This window comes from Muscardinus avellanarius (assembly GCF_963383645.1).
Source record: "Muscardinus avellanarius genome assembly, chromosome: 12".
Lineage (NCBI taxonomy): Eukaryota > Metazoa > Chordata > Mammalia > Rodentia > Gliridae > Muscardinus > Muscardinus avellanarius.
The window spans coordinates 37,053,397-37,069,865 of record NC_137798.1 but is presented as its reverse complement, the minus strand read 5'-3'; the positions used below and the strand labels follow the sequence as shown (position 1 = coordinate 37,069,865).

At 37.7% G+C, this 16,469-nt stretch overlaps 1 protein-coding gene across 2 annotated transcripts in view; it reads left to right on the top strand.

Moving 5' to 3' along the window:
* HEATR5A (HEAT repeat containing 5A) overlaps nt 1–16,469 on the top strand; it is a gene marked incomplete at both ends in the record, with an annotated part of 101,021 nt that overhangs the window by 33,551 nt on the left and 51,001 nt on the right. For both annotated transcript variants that reach the window (XM_080706842.1, XM_080706841.1), the window contains 6 exons: nt 1,850–1,949; nt 6,360–6,469; nt 7,956–8,119; nt 8,206–8,381; nt 15,585–15,690; nt 16,225–16,415. In XM_080706842.1, coding sequence (XP_080562968.1) covers nt 1,850–1,949; nt 6,360–6,469; nt 7,956–8,119; nt 8,206–8,381; nt 15,585–15,690; nt 16,225–16,415 — 847 coding nt within the window. The remainder of the gene's footprint in view (nt 1–1,849; nt 1,950–6,359; nt 6,470–7,955; nt 8,120–8,205; nt 8,382–15,584; nt 15,691–16,224; nt 16,416–16,469) is intronic.

The window sequence follows — 16,469 nt, the reverse complement described above, 5'->3', positions numbered from 1 at the left end:
AGACCAAGTTTGAGAGTTCTAATACTTACCCTACTGCATGTTTTGTTAAATGCAGTCTAGTTGAAAACTTATCAAGGTTGCTTTCTCTTCAGGAGAATTAATTCCTGTTTTCAGAAAAACTAGCATTTGGTTTAATTAGCATGGATTAAGCTGGTTTCCATTTAGTCTACACATACATGAAAGTTGTACCCTTCCTTCAACAATACAGACACATTTGAAAATAATACTCCAAGCTGGGTTTGTTGGTGCATGCTAGTAATCCCAGTACTTGGGATGCTGAGACAGGAGGATCGCAAGTTCACAACCAGCCTCAGCTACTTAATGAGGCCCTCAGCAACTTAGTGAGACCCTGTTTCAAAAATAAAGAATAAAAAATAGGGCTGAGGTTATATCTCAGAAGTAGAATGCCCCTGGGTTCAATCCCCACTACTGCCAAGAAAAAGATAATAATACCTTACCATTAAAATTTGAACAAAGAGTGGGTTCTCTTAAAGGCTGGGAAGTGTTGATTTTGAATTTGCTTACCTATGGCACTTTTATTCTTAATAAAAACCAACTTTGAATTTGATCTTGAAATTTGGGCTAACTTTAAAATACTCACTTTAAGCCGGGCGTGGTGGCGCACATCTGTAATCCCCGCGCTTGGGAGGCAGAGACAGGAGGATCGCATGGGTTCGAAGCCAGCCTCAACAACTTAGTGAGACCCTGTTTCAAAATAAAATATAAAATAGGTCTGGGAGTATAGCCTGGAGGTAGAAAGCCTCTGGGTTCCACCCCCAGTACCACAAAAAAAAAAAAAAAAAACTCACTTTATACCTCATAGGAAGTAACTCCTAATAAAAAATATTTTGTTTCAGATAACATCTATAACATCCTAGCATGTTGACTTGAGCCAAAATGGTTCTAAAGAACTAGTCTAAAACTGGCTAGTTCAGCCGGGCGTGGTGGCGCACGCTTGTAATCCCCGCGCTTGGGAGGCTGAGACAGGAGGATCACACAGGTTCAAAGCCAGCCTCAGCTACTTAGTGAGGCTTTCAGCAATTTAGTGAGACCCTGTTTCCAAATAAAATGTAAAAAAAGGTCTGGGAGTATAGCCTGGAGGTAGAAAGCCTCTGGGTTCCACCCCCAGTACCATCAAAAAAATAAAGATAAAAAAATAAAACTGGCCAGTTCAAAAGTCTAAGCTCATTTCTTCTCCCCCCCCCCCAGGGGTGGAACCCAGAAACTTTCTACCTCCAGGCTATACTCCCAGACCTATTTTATATATTTTATTTGGAAATAGGGTTTCAACAAGTTGCCGAGAGCCTAAGTAGCTGAGGCTGGCTTTGAACGTGTGCGATCCTCCTGTCTCAGCCTTACAAGCACAGGGATTACAAGGGTTCACCACCATGTCCGACAGCTCATTTCTTTTTGTACTTCTGAGCTAAAGGACTGAGTAAAACCCCAGAACAGAAGCTAAGTGTGGTGGTGCACACTTGTATTCCTAGTACTTGTGAGGCTGAAACAGGAGGATCACAGGTTCACGGCCAGACTCAGCTACTTAGTGAGGCCCTCCACAACATAGTGAGACCCTGTTTCAAAATAAAGAATAAAAAATGGGGTATAGCTCAGGGGTAGAATTCCCCTGGGTTCAGTCCCCAGTACTGCAGAAAAACTATAAAAAGGACAGCACCATTTTGTTAATTTAGTTATGAGGGTAGCACACTAGCTTCTTTTTTCATACTAGAATTTAAAGGATGTTTTTTGTTTGTCACATGTCCATATTTTTCTAATAAAATGCTAATGCTGTACCATATCAACCCCTTTTTTCATGGTTAATTACACTGAGTCAAAGTCTCTTCTCTTTCAGCCATCAAGAGCTTGGTTTCCCATTGTGGAGATCTCCTTACTGAGGAAGTCATTCATCGTCTTCTCCCACCACTTCCTTGTGCTGTGGCTTTGCTCACCCAGTAAGGATCAGCTGTTTAGATTGATTACATTTTCTGAGAGCAATTAGATACCCTCTAATTATGTAATTTCCCTTTAGTGCATTAATAAGGCAAGTTTCTGCAGTTGGTGAATGATTTTTCTTTTTCAGAGAAAGGCAATCGTTTAGTTGTGTGATTTTTTTTTTTTTTTTAGGCTAGGATCTTGAAAGAAAAATACATATTAAAAGGGAAGGAAAATTACTTGATGAATAATGTACCTTTCATACAGGCAGATTTAACAAGAAATTAAATATTAAGCCTGTTAACCTTTTCAGGTATGCATTTTATTGGTTTGTTAGTGCTGTTCTGTGTTCGTTAAGAACCAGATGCTTGTTACATTTTCAGTTTTTTTGTTTATATTTTTCTTAAGTTTGAATTATGAGAAAACATTGAGAAAAGCCAGTGTATACAATAAGAACTTACAACTTCCAAATTAATAAAATGTATAGAGAAACTCTTTCCCCAAAATGTTTAATGATATACTCTATATACACACAAAAAAAATCATTTAAGAAGTGGCTTATAGCCGGGCGTGGTGGCGCACACTTGTAATCCCCGCGCTTGGGAGGCAGAGACCGGAGGATCGCGCAAGTTCGAAGTCAGCCGCACTGGCTTAAGAGACCCTGTTTCCAAATACAAAGTATAAAATAGGTCTGGGAGTGTAGCCCAGAGGTAGAAGGGATTCCAGGAACCCCAGTAACACGCAAAAAAAAAAGAAGTGGCTTATAGCCAACTGTGGTGGTGCATCTTGTAATCCCACTGCTTGGGAGGTTTTGAGACAGGAAGATCCCAAGTTTAAGGCTAGCCTCAGCAACATAGTGAGAACCTGTTTCAAAATAAAGAGGACTGGTGTAGTTCAGAGGTATAATGGCCCTGATTTCAGTCCCCAGTACAAAAAAGAAAGATATGGCATATACAACATAATAATTAAAAAAACACACACCTGGGAGTCCAAAGAACTAGCAACTAGAGTAGAGCTAGAAATGTTTCCTGCAAAAGGCCAACTGGTAAATAGTTTAGGCTTTGTAAACTCTGAGTTCAGTGTTACAATTCTCTATCTTTGTAGCTCAGAAGAAGTCATAGATAATGCATGAATGAAAGAATCTGGTTGTGTTCCAAGAAAACTTTTTCACAAAAATATACAGTGGGCTATATTTGGATACCACGGAACCAGAGCATTAACAATAGACATGGCACTGACCTATTTTTTTTTTTAGTTTATTTCCCTTTTTATTGATTCAGTGAATTTTCAATACAGCTTTTTTGTTGTTCATAGAAATATTTTAAATAGCTTCTAAATTTTTAACATTCTTTTTTTAAGTGTAAATGGACTATATTCTCCAACTAATGTCAATTTTTTTTAATTTTTATTGGTGCATTATATTCATACATCATATTGGGGTAAAAAACTTGTGTGTGCATACATGTACACATCACCAATTTAACCTCTACCCAATTCCTACCCCATTCCCTCCCCATCTTTTTTCTTTCTTTCTTTCTTTTTTTTTTTTTTTTTTTTTTTTGGTGGTACTGGGGTTCCTGGAAACCCTTCTACTTCCGGGCTACACTCCCAGACCTAATATATATATTTTTCTTTCTTTTTTTTTTTTTTTTTTTTTACTTGGCAACAGAGTCTCTTAAGCCAGTGAGTCTGGCTTCGAACCTGTGCGATCCTCCTGTCTCCACCTCCCAAGCGCGGGGATTACAAGCGTGCGCCACACCCGGCTCTTTAACATTCTTTTTGTTTTGGTGTGTGTGTACTGGAGATTGAACCCAGGGGTGTTCTACCTCTGAGCTACACCCCCAGCCCTATTTTTATTTATAGTTATGTATTTATTTATTTGTGGTACTGGGGATGGAACCCAGGGACTTTCTATGTCCGGGTTATACTCCCAGACTTATTTTTATATTTTATTTGGAAACAGAGTCTCACTAAGTTGCTGAGAGCCTCACTTTGTAGCTGAGGCTGGCTTTGAACCTGTGCGATCCTCCTGTCTCAGTCTCCCAAGTGCTGGGATTGCAAGCGTGCGCCACCACGCCTGGCTCTTATTTTTTGTTTTGAAATGGGGTCTTGCTAAGTTTCTAAGGTTGGCCATGAACGTATGGTTCTCTTGTCTCATCATCTCAAGTGCAAGGATTACAGGTGTGTGCCACTGTGCCTAAAACATTTTTTTAACTTTTTATTGGTGCATTTTAGTCATACATCTTGATGGACTACAAGATGGTGAAGACCTACATACACACATCGCCCATTTAATGTGTCAGATTTATGAGTCTTTTACTTTTTTGGTTAGTACATTTTGTCATTTGGTTTAAAAAGTCTTCCTGCAAAGTTATATTTTCCTATATTTCTAAAGTATTTTAAGTTTTTTCTTTCATATATAAGTCTTTAATTCATCTGGAATTAATTTTTTTTAATTTGGAATGAGATAGAAATTTGTGTTTGTGCTGCTACAACAAAATACCTTCTACTTGGATAATTTATAAGGAAGAGAAATTTATTTCTCATAGTTTTGGAGGATAAAAGTCTAAACCGTCTAAGATCAAGATAAATAGAAGCAGTACTTATTTTTTAACAAGAAAAAGAACACATAAAATCTTTTACATAGACTTTAAGCAAAGCATAAAAGTATTAGACTCCTGAAAGTTTTGTGGGTTTTTTTGTTTTTTGTTTTGTTTTGTTTTGTTTTTGCAATACTAAAGATTGAACTCAGGGGCATATTACCTCTCAGCTACATCCCCAGCCCGATTTTATTCTTTATTTCGAAACAGGGTCTCACTAAGCTGCGGAGGGCCTCACTAAGTAGCTGAGTCTGGTCGCGAACCCAGATCCTCCCGTCTCAGCCTCCCAAGTACTGGAATTACAAGTGTGCGCCACCACGCCTGGCTCTGAAAGTCATTTTTTTAAAACATGAAGTTAGTCAAAAGATAACTCTTATAAAAATAATAGAAAATAGTAGTTTTCTAGAAAATCCAAATAACATTACCAGAATTTTATAGAGAACCTAGGAACTTCATGCCATGATAGCTGTTATCCAGTATATAATAAGCATAATTTCATTAAATTTTTATATTGCTAGAGGAGATATTTTGTATTGCTAGAGAAGATCACAATCATACTCTAATTGATAGCATAGTACCTTGCAAAGAATGCTACTTTTTTAATAAGTGTTTGTTATATGAGTGAGCATTGATAAAGTGATATCTTAACACCAGTAGTAAAGATGAACAGAAGATAAAGAATAAAAGCACATGTAAATGAGAGAGTGAAAAAAGTAGAAAGATGATATCAGAGTTTGTAAATTGAATTTATAGGAAAATACTGGCTTGGATTTTTTTTTTTTTTTAACAAAATCTCACTAAGTTAGTAGGACTTCACCAAGTTGCTAAGCTTGGCATCAAACCTGCAATCCTCCTATCTCAGCCTCCCAAGTACTGGGATTATAGACTTGTCACCATGCTTTGTTTGTCTTATATTTTATTAAAAGTTTGCTTGCTTGGTGTGGTGGCACACGCTCGTAATCCCCGCACTTGGGAGGTAGAGACAGGAGGATTGCACAGGTTTGAAGCCAGCCTCGCTGGCTTAAGAGACCCTGTTTCCAAATAAAAATATAAAATATGTCTGGGAGTGTAGCCGGGAGGTAAAAGGGTTTCCAAGAACCCCCCAAATTAAAAAAAGAAAAAAGTTTGCTTTATGATTTTGCAGTTTGGGGTATTTCATTGTTATTTAGTGATAGCATTTCAAATCAAGTTTCTAACAGATGCTTGGGTTTTCTCTAGCTATTTGTGTTTCCTATTTTTATGTATCAGAAATAGTCTGATAACTTTTCTACAAAATAGACTTGTTTTTGACAAATGCCAAGTTATAAAGTTTGAACTTTTATAGTAAGAGTTTCAGGTTTGAGACCTAGCACTTGTGGCCTTAGAAATCAAAGCTGGCTATATAGTTTTGTTTTATGAAGTATGATAGAAAAGTTAGCAGAGCTGGGTGTGGTGGCACACTTCTTTAATCCCAGTACCTGGAAGACTGAGACAAGAGGACCACAGGTTTGAGGCCAATACAGGGTAATTTAGCAAAACCCTATTTCAAAAATAAAAAGGGCTGAGGGTGTAGCTTAGTATTAGAACACCCCTGGGTTCAAACTCCAGGGCCATGAGAAAAGGAAGGAAGGGAGAGAGAGGAGGAAAGGAGAGGTGGGAAGGAAGGAAAAGATAGCAGAATTATTTCCATATATGATACTTGTAATCTGTCTTATACCTTGCAATCATACCTTAATAAAAATAATAAAGCAGCTTACATATGTTTATATATTAACCTATTCAGTGTTTATATTTTGTCTGTACATTGTCATATAATCTACACTTAAGATGTACTTTTTCTTTTATTTTAAGGCTTTCTTCAATACTTAAAACATATGGGAATCCTTTGAAAATACCATCAGTAGTTTATAGACAAAGGCTTTATGAACTGTTGACACTCTTGCCTCCTGAAACCTATGAAGGTATGTTCCTTAGACCAAATGTTTTATAGTTTATAGGTGATATAGTACCTAGAAAGTAATAGTTACTCATTAAATATTTGAATGAAGCTGGGCATGGTGGTGCATACCTGTAATTCCAGTACTTAGGAGGCTGAGACGGAAGAACCGCATTTTTGAGGCCAGCCTTGGCAACTTAGCAAGACCCTGTTTCAAAGTAAAAAATAAAATAAAGCTGGGAGTGTAGCTCAGAAGTAGTGCTACCCTGGCTTCAATTCCCAGTAACACACACACACACACACACACACACACACACACACACACACAGCATAGAATTGAATGAATGAATGAATGAATGAATGAATTTAATTATTTAGTGCTTTGTTTCTAGGCAGTTTAGACAGTTTAATTTTTATCCATACCCTTACTGTTTTATAGTAAATACATATTGTGTGTGTGTGTGTGTGTGTGTGTGGTACCAGGAATGTATTCCAGGGGCTTTCTACTTCTACCTCTGGGCTATACTCCCAGACCCATTTTATATTTTATTTGGAAACAGGGTCTCACTTAAGTTGCTGAGAGCCTCACTAAGAGCTGAGGCTGGCTTCGAACCTGTGTGATCCTCCTGTCTCGCCCTCCCAAGTGCCTCAATTAAAACGTGCACCACCACACTCGGCTTATAAAATATTTTTTTAAAAAAAGCATTCTTTCATCCAGACATGGTGCTGTATACCTGTAATCCCAGTATTTGGGAGCCTGAGACAAGAAGATTGCAGGTGTCAAGCCAGTGGATGGTATCTTAGCAACACTCTATTTCAAAATCAGAAGGGCTGGAGATATAGCTCAGACCTTGAATGCCTCTGTGTTCAATCCCAGTACCACAAAAATCAGAAGAGAGAGTATCTTGCTATATTGCTCACACTGACCCCCAACTCCTAGGCTTAAGCAATCCTGCCTCATCCTTTCCAATAGCTGGGACTATAGGCACACACCACCTGCCCAGTTAAATATTTTTTAACAGTAAAAAGAACACACAAAAGTTATTATATCCTAAGGCATGGGAGTATTTGACTTTCTTTTTTGTATTTTATGTTGTTTTATTTTAAGTGATGATAGTATTTACTCAATATGATAAGGTATAAACTGTGAGTTGGTAGGGGTGATACTGGGGATTGAACCCAGGGGTATTCTACCTCGATCTACATCCCCAGCCCTTGTTTTGTTTGTTTTTGAAACAGGGTTTCATTAGGTCTCCGAGAGCCTCGCTATGTTGCTGAGGTATATACTTTGAAATGTCTTTTCACTATTTATTCTTAGTTTTATGAGCATTAACACTTAGTTGAGACATTCATTTGTACAGCAGTTTTCAAAGGTGAGAAATTTGGGGCTGTAATATATTAAGGTTGGCTATTGTGTGTATTAAACTTCAGTCTGGGTTTTTTTAATCCCTTACTCTAACCAGTTAACTGCTAGTACTCAGTGCTAATTGTTCCTTTCTCTTATTCAACAGGAAACCTCTGCGCTATCCTCAAAGAGCTGGCTGCAGACCTGACTGCCCCAGATGTCCAGGTGGCGGCGTCTACAGTTTTACTCCCACCTCTTTGTCATCAGGATGATCTTGTGATATTAAGTCCTTTGCTACAAGAAACTGACCACAGATTTATTGAAGAACAGGTGTGCCCTTTTTCATATATCTTGGACAAATTCAAGTCTATAAACTGTGATTTTTTTTTAACCTCATATACCTTTTTATTTTTTAGCTACTGCTTGGTAATGGTGTTGCCTGTGGAAGTCTTGAATATGACCCTTATTCTATTTATGAGAAGGACGTAGAGGGAGATTCTGTGCCTAAGCCCCTGCCTCCAGCACTCTCAGTTATTAGTTCTGCAGCCAAGCTCTTTGGGGTTGTCTGTGCTCATGTAGAAGAAGCTCAGAGGTAAATCTTTTCAATAGTTCACTTTTCCTAAAATATATATAAATAGTTCAGTGAGTATGTAATAGAACGCTTGTGGGAAAGAAGACAGTTCTCAGAAGATCTTATTAACACAGAAGATTCTTCATAAATGACAAATGAAGGTGAGATAAAAGCTCTTGTTTATTTACATGGCTAATATTGAATAAGGAATTGTTAACTATCCCAAGCCATTGGGCAGTATGGTGGATACAATATTTTGCCCACACTTAGCTTAATATCTAGTGAAAAACCAAATGTACAAGTCATTATTAGCAAAAGAATACTGATTTATGACCAACACTGATTTTTTTCCCTTACAGTAAGGTCTTACAGGTTCATGGGCTAGTCTTGAGTTGTTTGAATCTCAAACTGTTGATTTTGCCAGGTATGGTGGCGCATGCTTGTAATTCCAAGTACTTAGGAGGCTGAGACAGGAGGATCACAGGTTGGTGGCCAGCCTCAGCTACTTAGTGAGGCCTTCCACAACTTAGTAAGACCCTGTTTTGGAATAAAATAGGGCTGGGGATGTAGCACAGAGGTTAAATGCCCCTGGTTCAATCCCGTTTATTGTAAATGAACTTTGGCTCACACAAAAATTATATATTTGATATCATTTGGTATATTAATTAGCTTGATCATTGTGATCAAGCTAATTGTGGTGACTAGTTTGATATATTAATTAGCTTGATTGTGGTGATCATTGCATAGAACAGAACATTGCTTCTATACCTTTTTTTTTTTTTTTTTTTTTTTTTTTTTTTTTTTTGGTGGTACTGGGTGTGGAACCCAGAGGCTTTCTACCTCCGGGCTACACTCCCAGACCTATTTTATACTTTATGTGGAAACAGGGTCTCACTAAGTTGCTGAGAGCCTCACTAAGTAGCTGAGGCTGGCTTCGAACCTGTGCGATCCTCCTGTCTCAGCCTCCCAAGCGCGGGAATAACAAGCGTGCACCACCATGCCCGGCTTGCATTCTATACCTTAACTACACGATTTTTATTTGTCAGTTATATCCCAATAAAAATAGAAAAAATAAAGAGCATTGAAACATAATATGTAAGGATTTCCATCTTATGATGTTATGAGAAAATAAATGTAGGATGCTTTTCCCTACACTACCCCCAGAAAAAGAACTTTGGTTTTGAAAAACCAAAAGCTGATACTGATTTCTCATTGAGAATGAAAGTTTTAGTTTTTGTTGTTGTTGTTTTGGGTACTGAGGATTGACCTAGGGGCATTCTACCTCTGAGGTATGCCCCAAACCCGATTTTTATTTGGAAACACAGTTTCTCTAAATTACTAAGGCTGGCTTCGAATTTGCAATCATCCAATCTTAGCCTCTCAAATATTGGGATTATAGGCATGCAGCACCACACCTGGCTTAGTTTATTTATTTATTTATTTTTTTACCCAGGGGCTTTCTATCTCTGTGCTATACTTTCAGACCTATTTTTATATTTTATTTGGAAACAGGGTCTCACTAAGTTGCTGAGAGCCTCACTAAGTAGCTGAGGCTGACTTCGAACCTGCGTGATCCTCCTGTCTCAGCCTCCCAAATGCAGGGATTACAAGCATGTGCCACCACTCCCGGCTTGGCTTAGTTTCTTAATTGATAATTGGACATATCTCTTTTTCAGGGATCAGAATCCAATATCTAGCACCATACTTGGCGCACGCGCACACGTGTGTGTGTGTGTGTGTGTGTGTAAGAGAGAGAGAGAGAGAGAGAGAGAGAGAGAGAGAGAAAGAGAGAGAGAGAGAGAGAGAGAGAGAGAGAGAGAGAGATACTGGAGATTGAACCCAGAGGCATTCTACCTCTGAACTAAACTTCCAGCTCGATTTTATTTCTTATTTGGAAACAGGATCTCACTAAGCTGCAGAGAGCCTCATTAAGTAGCTGAGGCAGGCTTCGAACCTGCAATCCTCCTGTCTCAGCCTCCCAAGTACTGGGATTACAAGTGTGCACCACAACACCTGGCAATTAATTTTTTAATTGTTAACTGGACATTTATTTTTCTCAGGGACCAAAATGTGGTGTTCAGGAAATTCTATTATCATCTGAAAAACAATGGGAAGCTAATCTCTCCCATGATAGTCTGGCTAGAGCAGGGCATGGTGGGCGCACTCTTGTAATCCTAGCATTCACTTGTAATCCCAGCATTTGAGAGGCTGAGACAGGAGGATCGCAGTTCTCAGCCAGCCTCAGCTACTTGGGCTCTCTGCAATCAGTGAGACCGGGTGGCGCACGCTTGTAATCCCCGCGCTTGGGAGGCAGAGACAGGAGGATGGCGCAGGTTTGAAGCCAGCCTCACTGGGTTAAGAGACCCTGTTTCCAAATAAAAAAATATAAAAATATGTCTGGGAGTGTAGCCCGGAGGTAGAAGGGTTTCCAGGAACCCTAATACCACCCAAAAATAAAATAAAATAAAATAAAATAAATAAAGAATACAAAATAGGGCTAGGGGTGTAGCTCTTAGATAAAATGCCCCTGGGTTCCATTCCCAGTACTATGGGGGGAAAAAAAAGATAGTCTGGCTAATAGTTCATAGATTATTACAATCCTCATTCATTCATATTCTTCCCTCTTCCCTTTTCCTCATACTAACTAATGACTAATAGCAGTGCATTTGGATGGATCATAGCTTTTATTACTTCGTTTGTCTAGTTATGTCTCCCAGAATATACCATTTAGGTAGAGAATTTACCTTGGTCTTTTGATAAAGACTTTAAAAATATTTTAGTCTTGTCAACTACTTATTTACTTTTGATACTTATTTACTTTTGATACATAGTTTACTTTCGATACATAGAAAAGTGAATTAAATTTATGTTGATTTTTATTAACTTCATTTCAAAGCATAATTTTTTCACCAATTTATTTGTAATTCCCCAAATATACTGTACTTAGAAAGTTATGGTACTAAGATATTTAAGATAATATACCACCGAATTGTAAATAAATAAAGATAAGAAAATTACAGTTGTCTGGAATATTCAGAGATTCTTAGAATGAGACTTGAATTAAGTCTCTGCTATTTTATAAATAATATAATTAATTTAAAATAATTAAGCTGGATTAGTATAGCAGTAACTACTGTGAATGAAACAGGGGATAGCCTTTGGATGAAGAATTTAAATGAAATATGTTCATAAATAACTATTTTTATACATCTGAGGTAGAAAGCAAAAAATGTATTTCCTACAACCTTTTAAAAAAAAAAATAGTGATTTTCTGCCAGGCATGGTGACGCATGCTTGTAATCCCTCCGCTTGGGAGGCTGAGACAGGAGGATCGCACAGGTTCGAAAGTAGCCTCAGCTACTTAGTGAGGCTTTCAGCAACTTAGTGAGACCCTGTTTCCAAATAAAATATAAAAAAAAGATCTGGGAGTATAGCCCGGAGGTAGAAAGCCTCTGGGTTCCACCCCCAGTATCACCCAAAAAAAAAAAAAAAAAGTGATTTTCTTATTCTCCTAGAGAAACTTTCTCATTTCAGATTTGTTGCCCGGTTATTGTTTCAGGAAAATTATTTAATTTTCTTATTTTCAGTTTAACAAACTTTAAAAAGTGTTCATATTTCTCCCTACCACCACTACCCGGATTATAATAAAATAATGGATTAAGTTTTAGAGAGGTGAGATTTTTAAAAAGTTGAGACCTGATAAAAGTAAAACCTTTCATTCTGTTTGGAGTCTCAACTAAATGAAAATAGTAGATACTCGTTTGGAGATTAAATGGTCTGCCAGTATTCCAGATACAGAAAGTAGATCATAACCATCGGCAGCTTCCAGTGAGTGTTGTTAGATAACCAGAGGGGACAGAATACTTCATACATGAATTGAAAAGTTGAGTTGTTTTTGTTTTGTTTTGTTTTGTTTTAGCAGTACTGGGGATGGAACCCAAGGGCATTCTACCTCCAAGCTACACCCCTAGCCCTATTTTTTTATTCTTTATTTTGAAACCGGGTCTCACTAGGTTGCAAAGGGCCTCACTAAGTAGCTGAGGCTGTCCTTGAGCCATGATCCTCCAGTCTCAGCTTCCCAAATGCTGGGAATCCAAGTGTGTGTCACCATGCCCATTGAGTTTTTTTGTTTTGTTTTGTTTGTTTGTTTGTTTGTTTGTTGTTTGTTTGGTGGTACTGGGGTTCCTGGAAACCCTTCTACCTCCGGGCTATACTCCCAGACCTATTTTATATATTTTTTAAATTTAGAAACAGAGTCTCTTAAGCCAGCAAGGCTGGCTTCGAACCTGCGCCATCCTCCTGTCCCCACCTCCCAAGGGCGGGGATTACAAGCCTGCATCACCATACCCGGCAAATGTTGAGTTTTTAATTTCCTAATATTCCAGTGATGATACTTGTTTGTGGTAGACCTTTACATATTTTTATGAGAAATTAAATTATCCTTTAAACTAATTGATCCTTTCTATTTTGACAAAAGAAAATGTAGCTGTGAATGGGGGTACTACTGGGGACTGAACTCTGGACATTTTACCTCTGATCTACACCCCCAGGGCTCTTTTTAATTTTAATTTTAAAATAGGGTCTTACCAAGTTAACCGCATGCTGACCTCAAACCTGTAATCCTATCTCAGCAAGGTATAGCTCAGTGGTAGAGAGCCCCTCAGTTCAATTTCTATTACCACACACACAAAAAAAAGTATTGAAAGATTAAAAAGTCAAAATAAACCGGGCATGGTGGCACACACTTGTAATCCCTGCACATGGGAGGCGGAGACAGGAGGATTACGCAGGTTGGAAGCCAGCCTCGGTGGCTTAAGAGACCCTGTTTCCAAATAAAAATATAAAATAGGTCTGGGAGTGTAGCCTGGAGGTAGAAGGGTTTCCAGGAACCTCAGTACCACCAAAAAAAAAAAAAAAAGTCAAAATAGTATAGAGCTTGTTCAGGTGGTGTTTGTGTTTACTTTAAACATGTTTTGCACCTAATTACAAAAAATGAATTATTAAATTCACCTGAGGATTGTTTCACCCTTGGTTTACACATTGAAAATCATCTAAACAACCCTTAAAAATCCTCAAGATTCTAATTTGGCACAGTGACACACCTGTAATTCTTCATACTCGGTAGGCTGAGGCAGGAAGATTATAAGTTTGAGGCTAGCCTTGGTAACTTACCAAGACCCTGTTTCAAAATAAAAAAATAAAAGGGCTAGGAATATAGCCCAATGGTAGAGTGCTTCTGCATTTAATGTCCAGTACTGCAAAAAAATAAAAATAAAGATTCTGGTTTATTAGTATGATATGCGTATTACAGTAGGCACTGGGATTTTTTAACTCCTTGGGTGGTTCCGATATACATCATTGGGAACTACTGCTATAAATGTGCTACTTTAACAAATGATATTCCCTGTGACTTGATGTGCAGTGAGGAAAGTCTTAGCAGTTCAAGTTCTCAATACTACTCTCTCTGGAAGTCAAAAGTATATCAGCATTTTCATGTGGATATCTTTGCCCTTTACTCTGTGAACTGTGTATTTGTGGTCCAACTATGCCTAAAAGTTTTAGTGCTTTTTTATTTCCTTCCAAACTGATGATTACATGTTATAATTGGCACTTCTTAGGAATACCAGTCAGAATTACTATGAATGAATCATCTGCATCTTCCTGAAGATTCAGAATCTTTTGTTGAGGTCTCTAAAGGAATTGGTGACATAGTTTCTTCTAAGGTCTTAGTTAATAGCATATTCAGGCTGTCAGAAGAGAGAGGATGGAAAAAACATTTGGGTCTCTGGCAACCCCATATAGTTTGGCCCATGAATTTTGTCCAAAAAAATAGTACAGGTCAAGTGATATAATAATGTGACAAAATTCTCAGACATAAGCCTTACATGTTTCTGGTGCTTTCAATGCAATAGAATTCCATTATATCAGATATATAAGATCTAATAATGATACTTTAGGTTTTTAAATTTAGCTTGACCATATTTATATGGTGGTTGTCCTTAATTCCCCCTTGATGTCATATTTACCCCCCACGTTCTTCCTGAAGGGCAGTTTGGGCATAAATATGTTCATAAAACAAAGTGCCTTAAATATGGTTTTGCACAATGGGCAGAAATATAGATAAAATATTTATTGTGCTGCTTATAGTAAAGAAAATTAGAAGTTTTCTAGATAACCCAGTCTAGAGAATTGGTGAAGTATATTATTTTAGTGGCAGACTAAATTTTTTTTTTTTTTTTTTTTTGGTTGGGTCTGGGGATGGAACCCAGGGGCATTTGAACCCCGAGCTACACCCCCTGCTCTATTTTTTATTCTTTATTTTGAAAAAGGGTCTCACTAAGTTACGGAGGGCCTCACTAAGTAGCTGAGGCTGTCCATGAACTGCTGTCCTCCCGTCTCGGCTTCCCCAATACTGGGATTACAAGGGTGTGCCACCACACCCGGCTAGTAAGACAATTTTTAAAAATTTAGTCTGGTGCCAGGCGTGGGGGCGCACCCTTGTAATCCCAGCATTAGAAAATAGAACCAAATTATTAGCAAAGAGTTCAATATGATCCCCATTTCCTTCTCTTCTCTTTTCTTGTTGTACTGGATCAAAGACCCAGGGCCTCACATATGCTGAACAAACATTGCCACAGAGTTAATCCTCAGTCCCATGGTTCCTTTTTTCTTTTCTTTTCTCTTTTTTTTTCTTTCTTTTTTTAACTGAAGATTGAACTCAAGGGCACTCTTATCACTGAAATCCCCCCTCCAGCTCTTTTTATTTAGATTTTGAAACACAGTCTTGCTAAATTCCTTAAAGTGTTGCTAAATTGCTAAGGACTGAAATCGACAGTCCTTCTGTTTTAGCCTCCCAAGTATTGATGCAAGGAGCTTCTATGCATTTTTGTTTAGAAAATAGTTACTGAAATGACTGGATTTGCCAGAGTAAAATCAATTTTGTATTATCTGTAAAAAAAAAAAAAGATACACTTGTAATTTTTTTCACAAATAATGTTTCTCCCCTACTGTCAGAGTGATTCATAATCAAAATATTTTTCTTTTGGTTATAATATATATTTCTAAAGCATTTCAGGGTCTTCACATTAAAATATTTGTCTCATTTTAGTATTGCAAGAAAATATTGCAGCAGAACAAATTAGCAGCAGAACTTAGCTGTCCCCTGGCTTGCTTATCTTAAAAATGTATCCTACTTGGTTTTAAGTCTGTTGTTTCTGCTTTTAGGCTTCTTATTTTGGAACAACTTTTGAACAGTATAAAGCACACAAAAGGAGCCTGGCAGCAAGTAGTTCAGTTACATGTTGCTTCTTCAGTTTCTAATTTCTTGAAGGTAATTCTTTTTTTTTTTTTTTCATCTCTCAATATTTGCTTAATTTCAAAAAGTCTGTGACTAATTAAGTTGGTTGGGAAATGTTTTTAAAGGCCATTTTTTTTTTCATTTGTCTTAATCTCCTAATGAATGTGCTTCAGGATGTGAAATTCTTACACTTTTTCTTCATATAACACTAAACCAGAAATTAATGATCTTTGGCCTGTGGACCAAATCCTGCTCACTATTGCATTTATGACTTATTTCTCAGAAAAATGTAGTAGGGTTCATTGGTCATTCATCTTGAAGGCATCTCCATCAGTGTTTTCTGAATACATTTATGCCACAGTGATAATGATTATTATATTATTTGCCTGAAGGTAAATTTCTGCTTTGTGTGGGGGGAATCAAATTATGTTTGTATAATCAGTGTATATTTTTGTGTTGTGATTTTTTTTAAGTAGGAACATAGTTGGTTAACTAGAATATATACTCCAAGGTAGACAAGAGAATTTGCTAGAGTTATAAATTTGGATTGTTCTTTATGTACTTCAGTATGTGGCTGGCTCCAAGGGAAGTTTAGGTCCAGAAGAAATGAAAAGACTTGCCCTAACGTTAGTGATGGGAGCCCTAGAAAGCTGCAACCCCCTTTTGAGATGTGCAGCTGCAGAGGCTTGGGCTAGATTAGCCCAAGTAGTTGATGATGGAGCTTTTACTGCTGGACTAGCTCAAGTTAGCTTTGACAAGTAAGTGAATTTCTTATTTAATACTCATGGGCTTTGTATCAAAACTGGATGTAG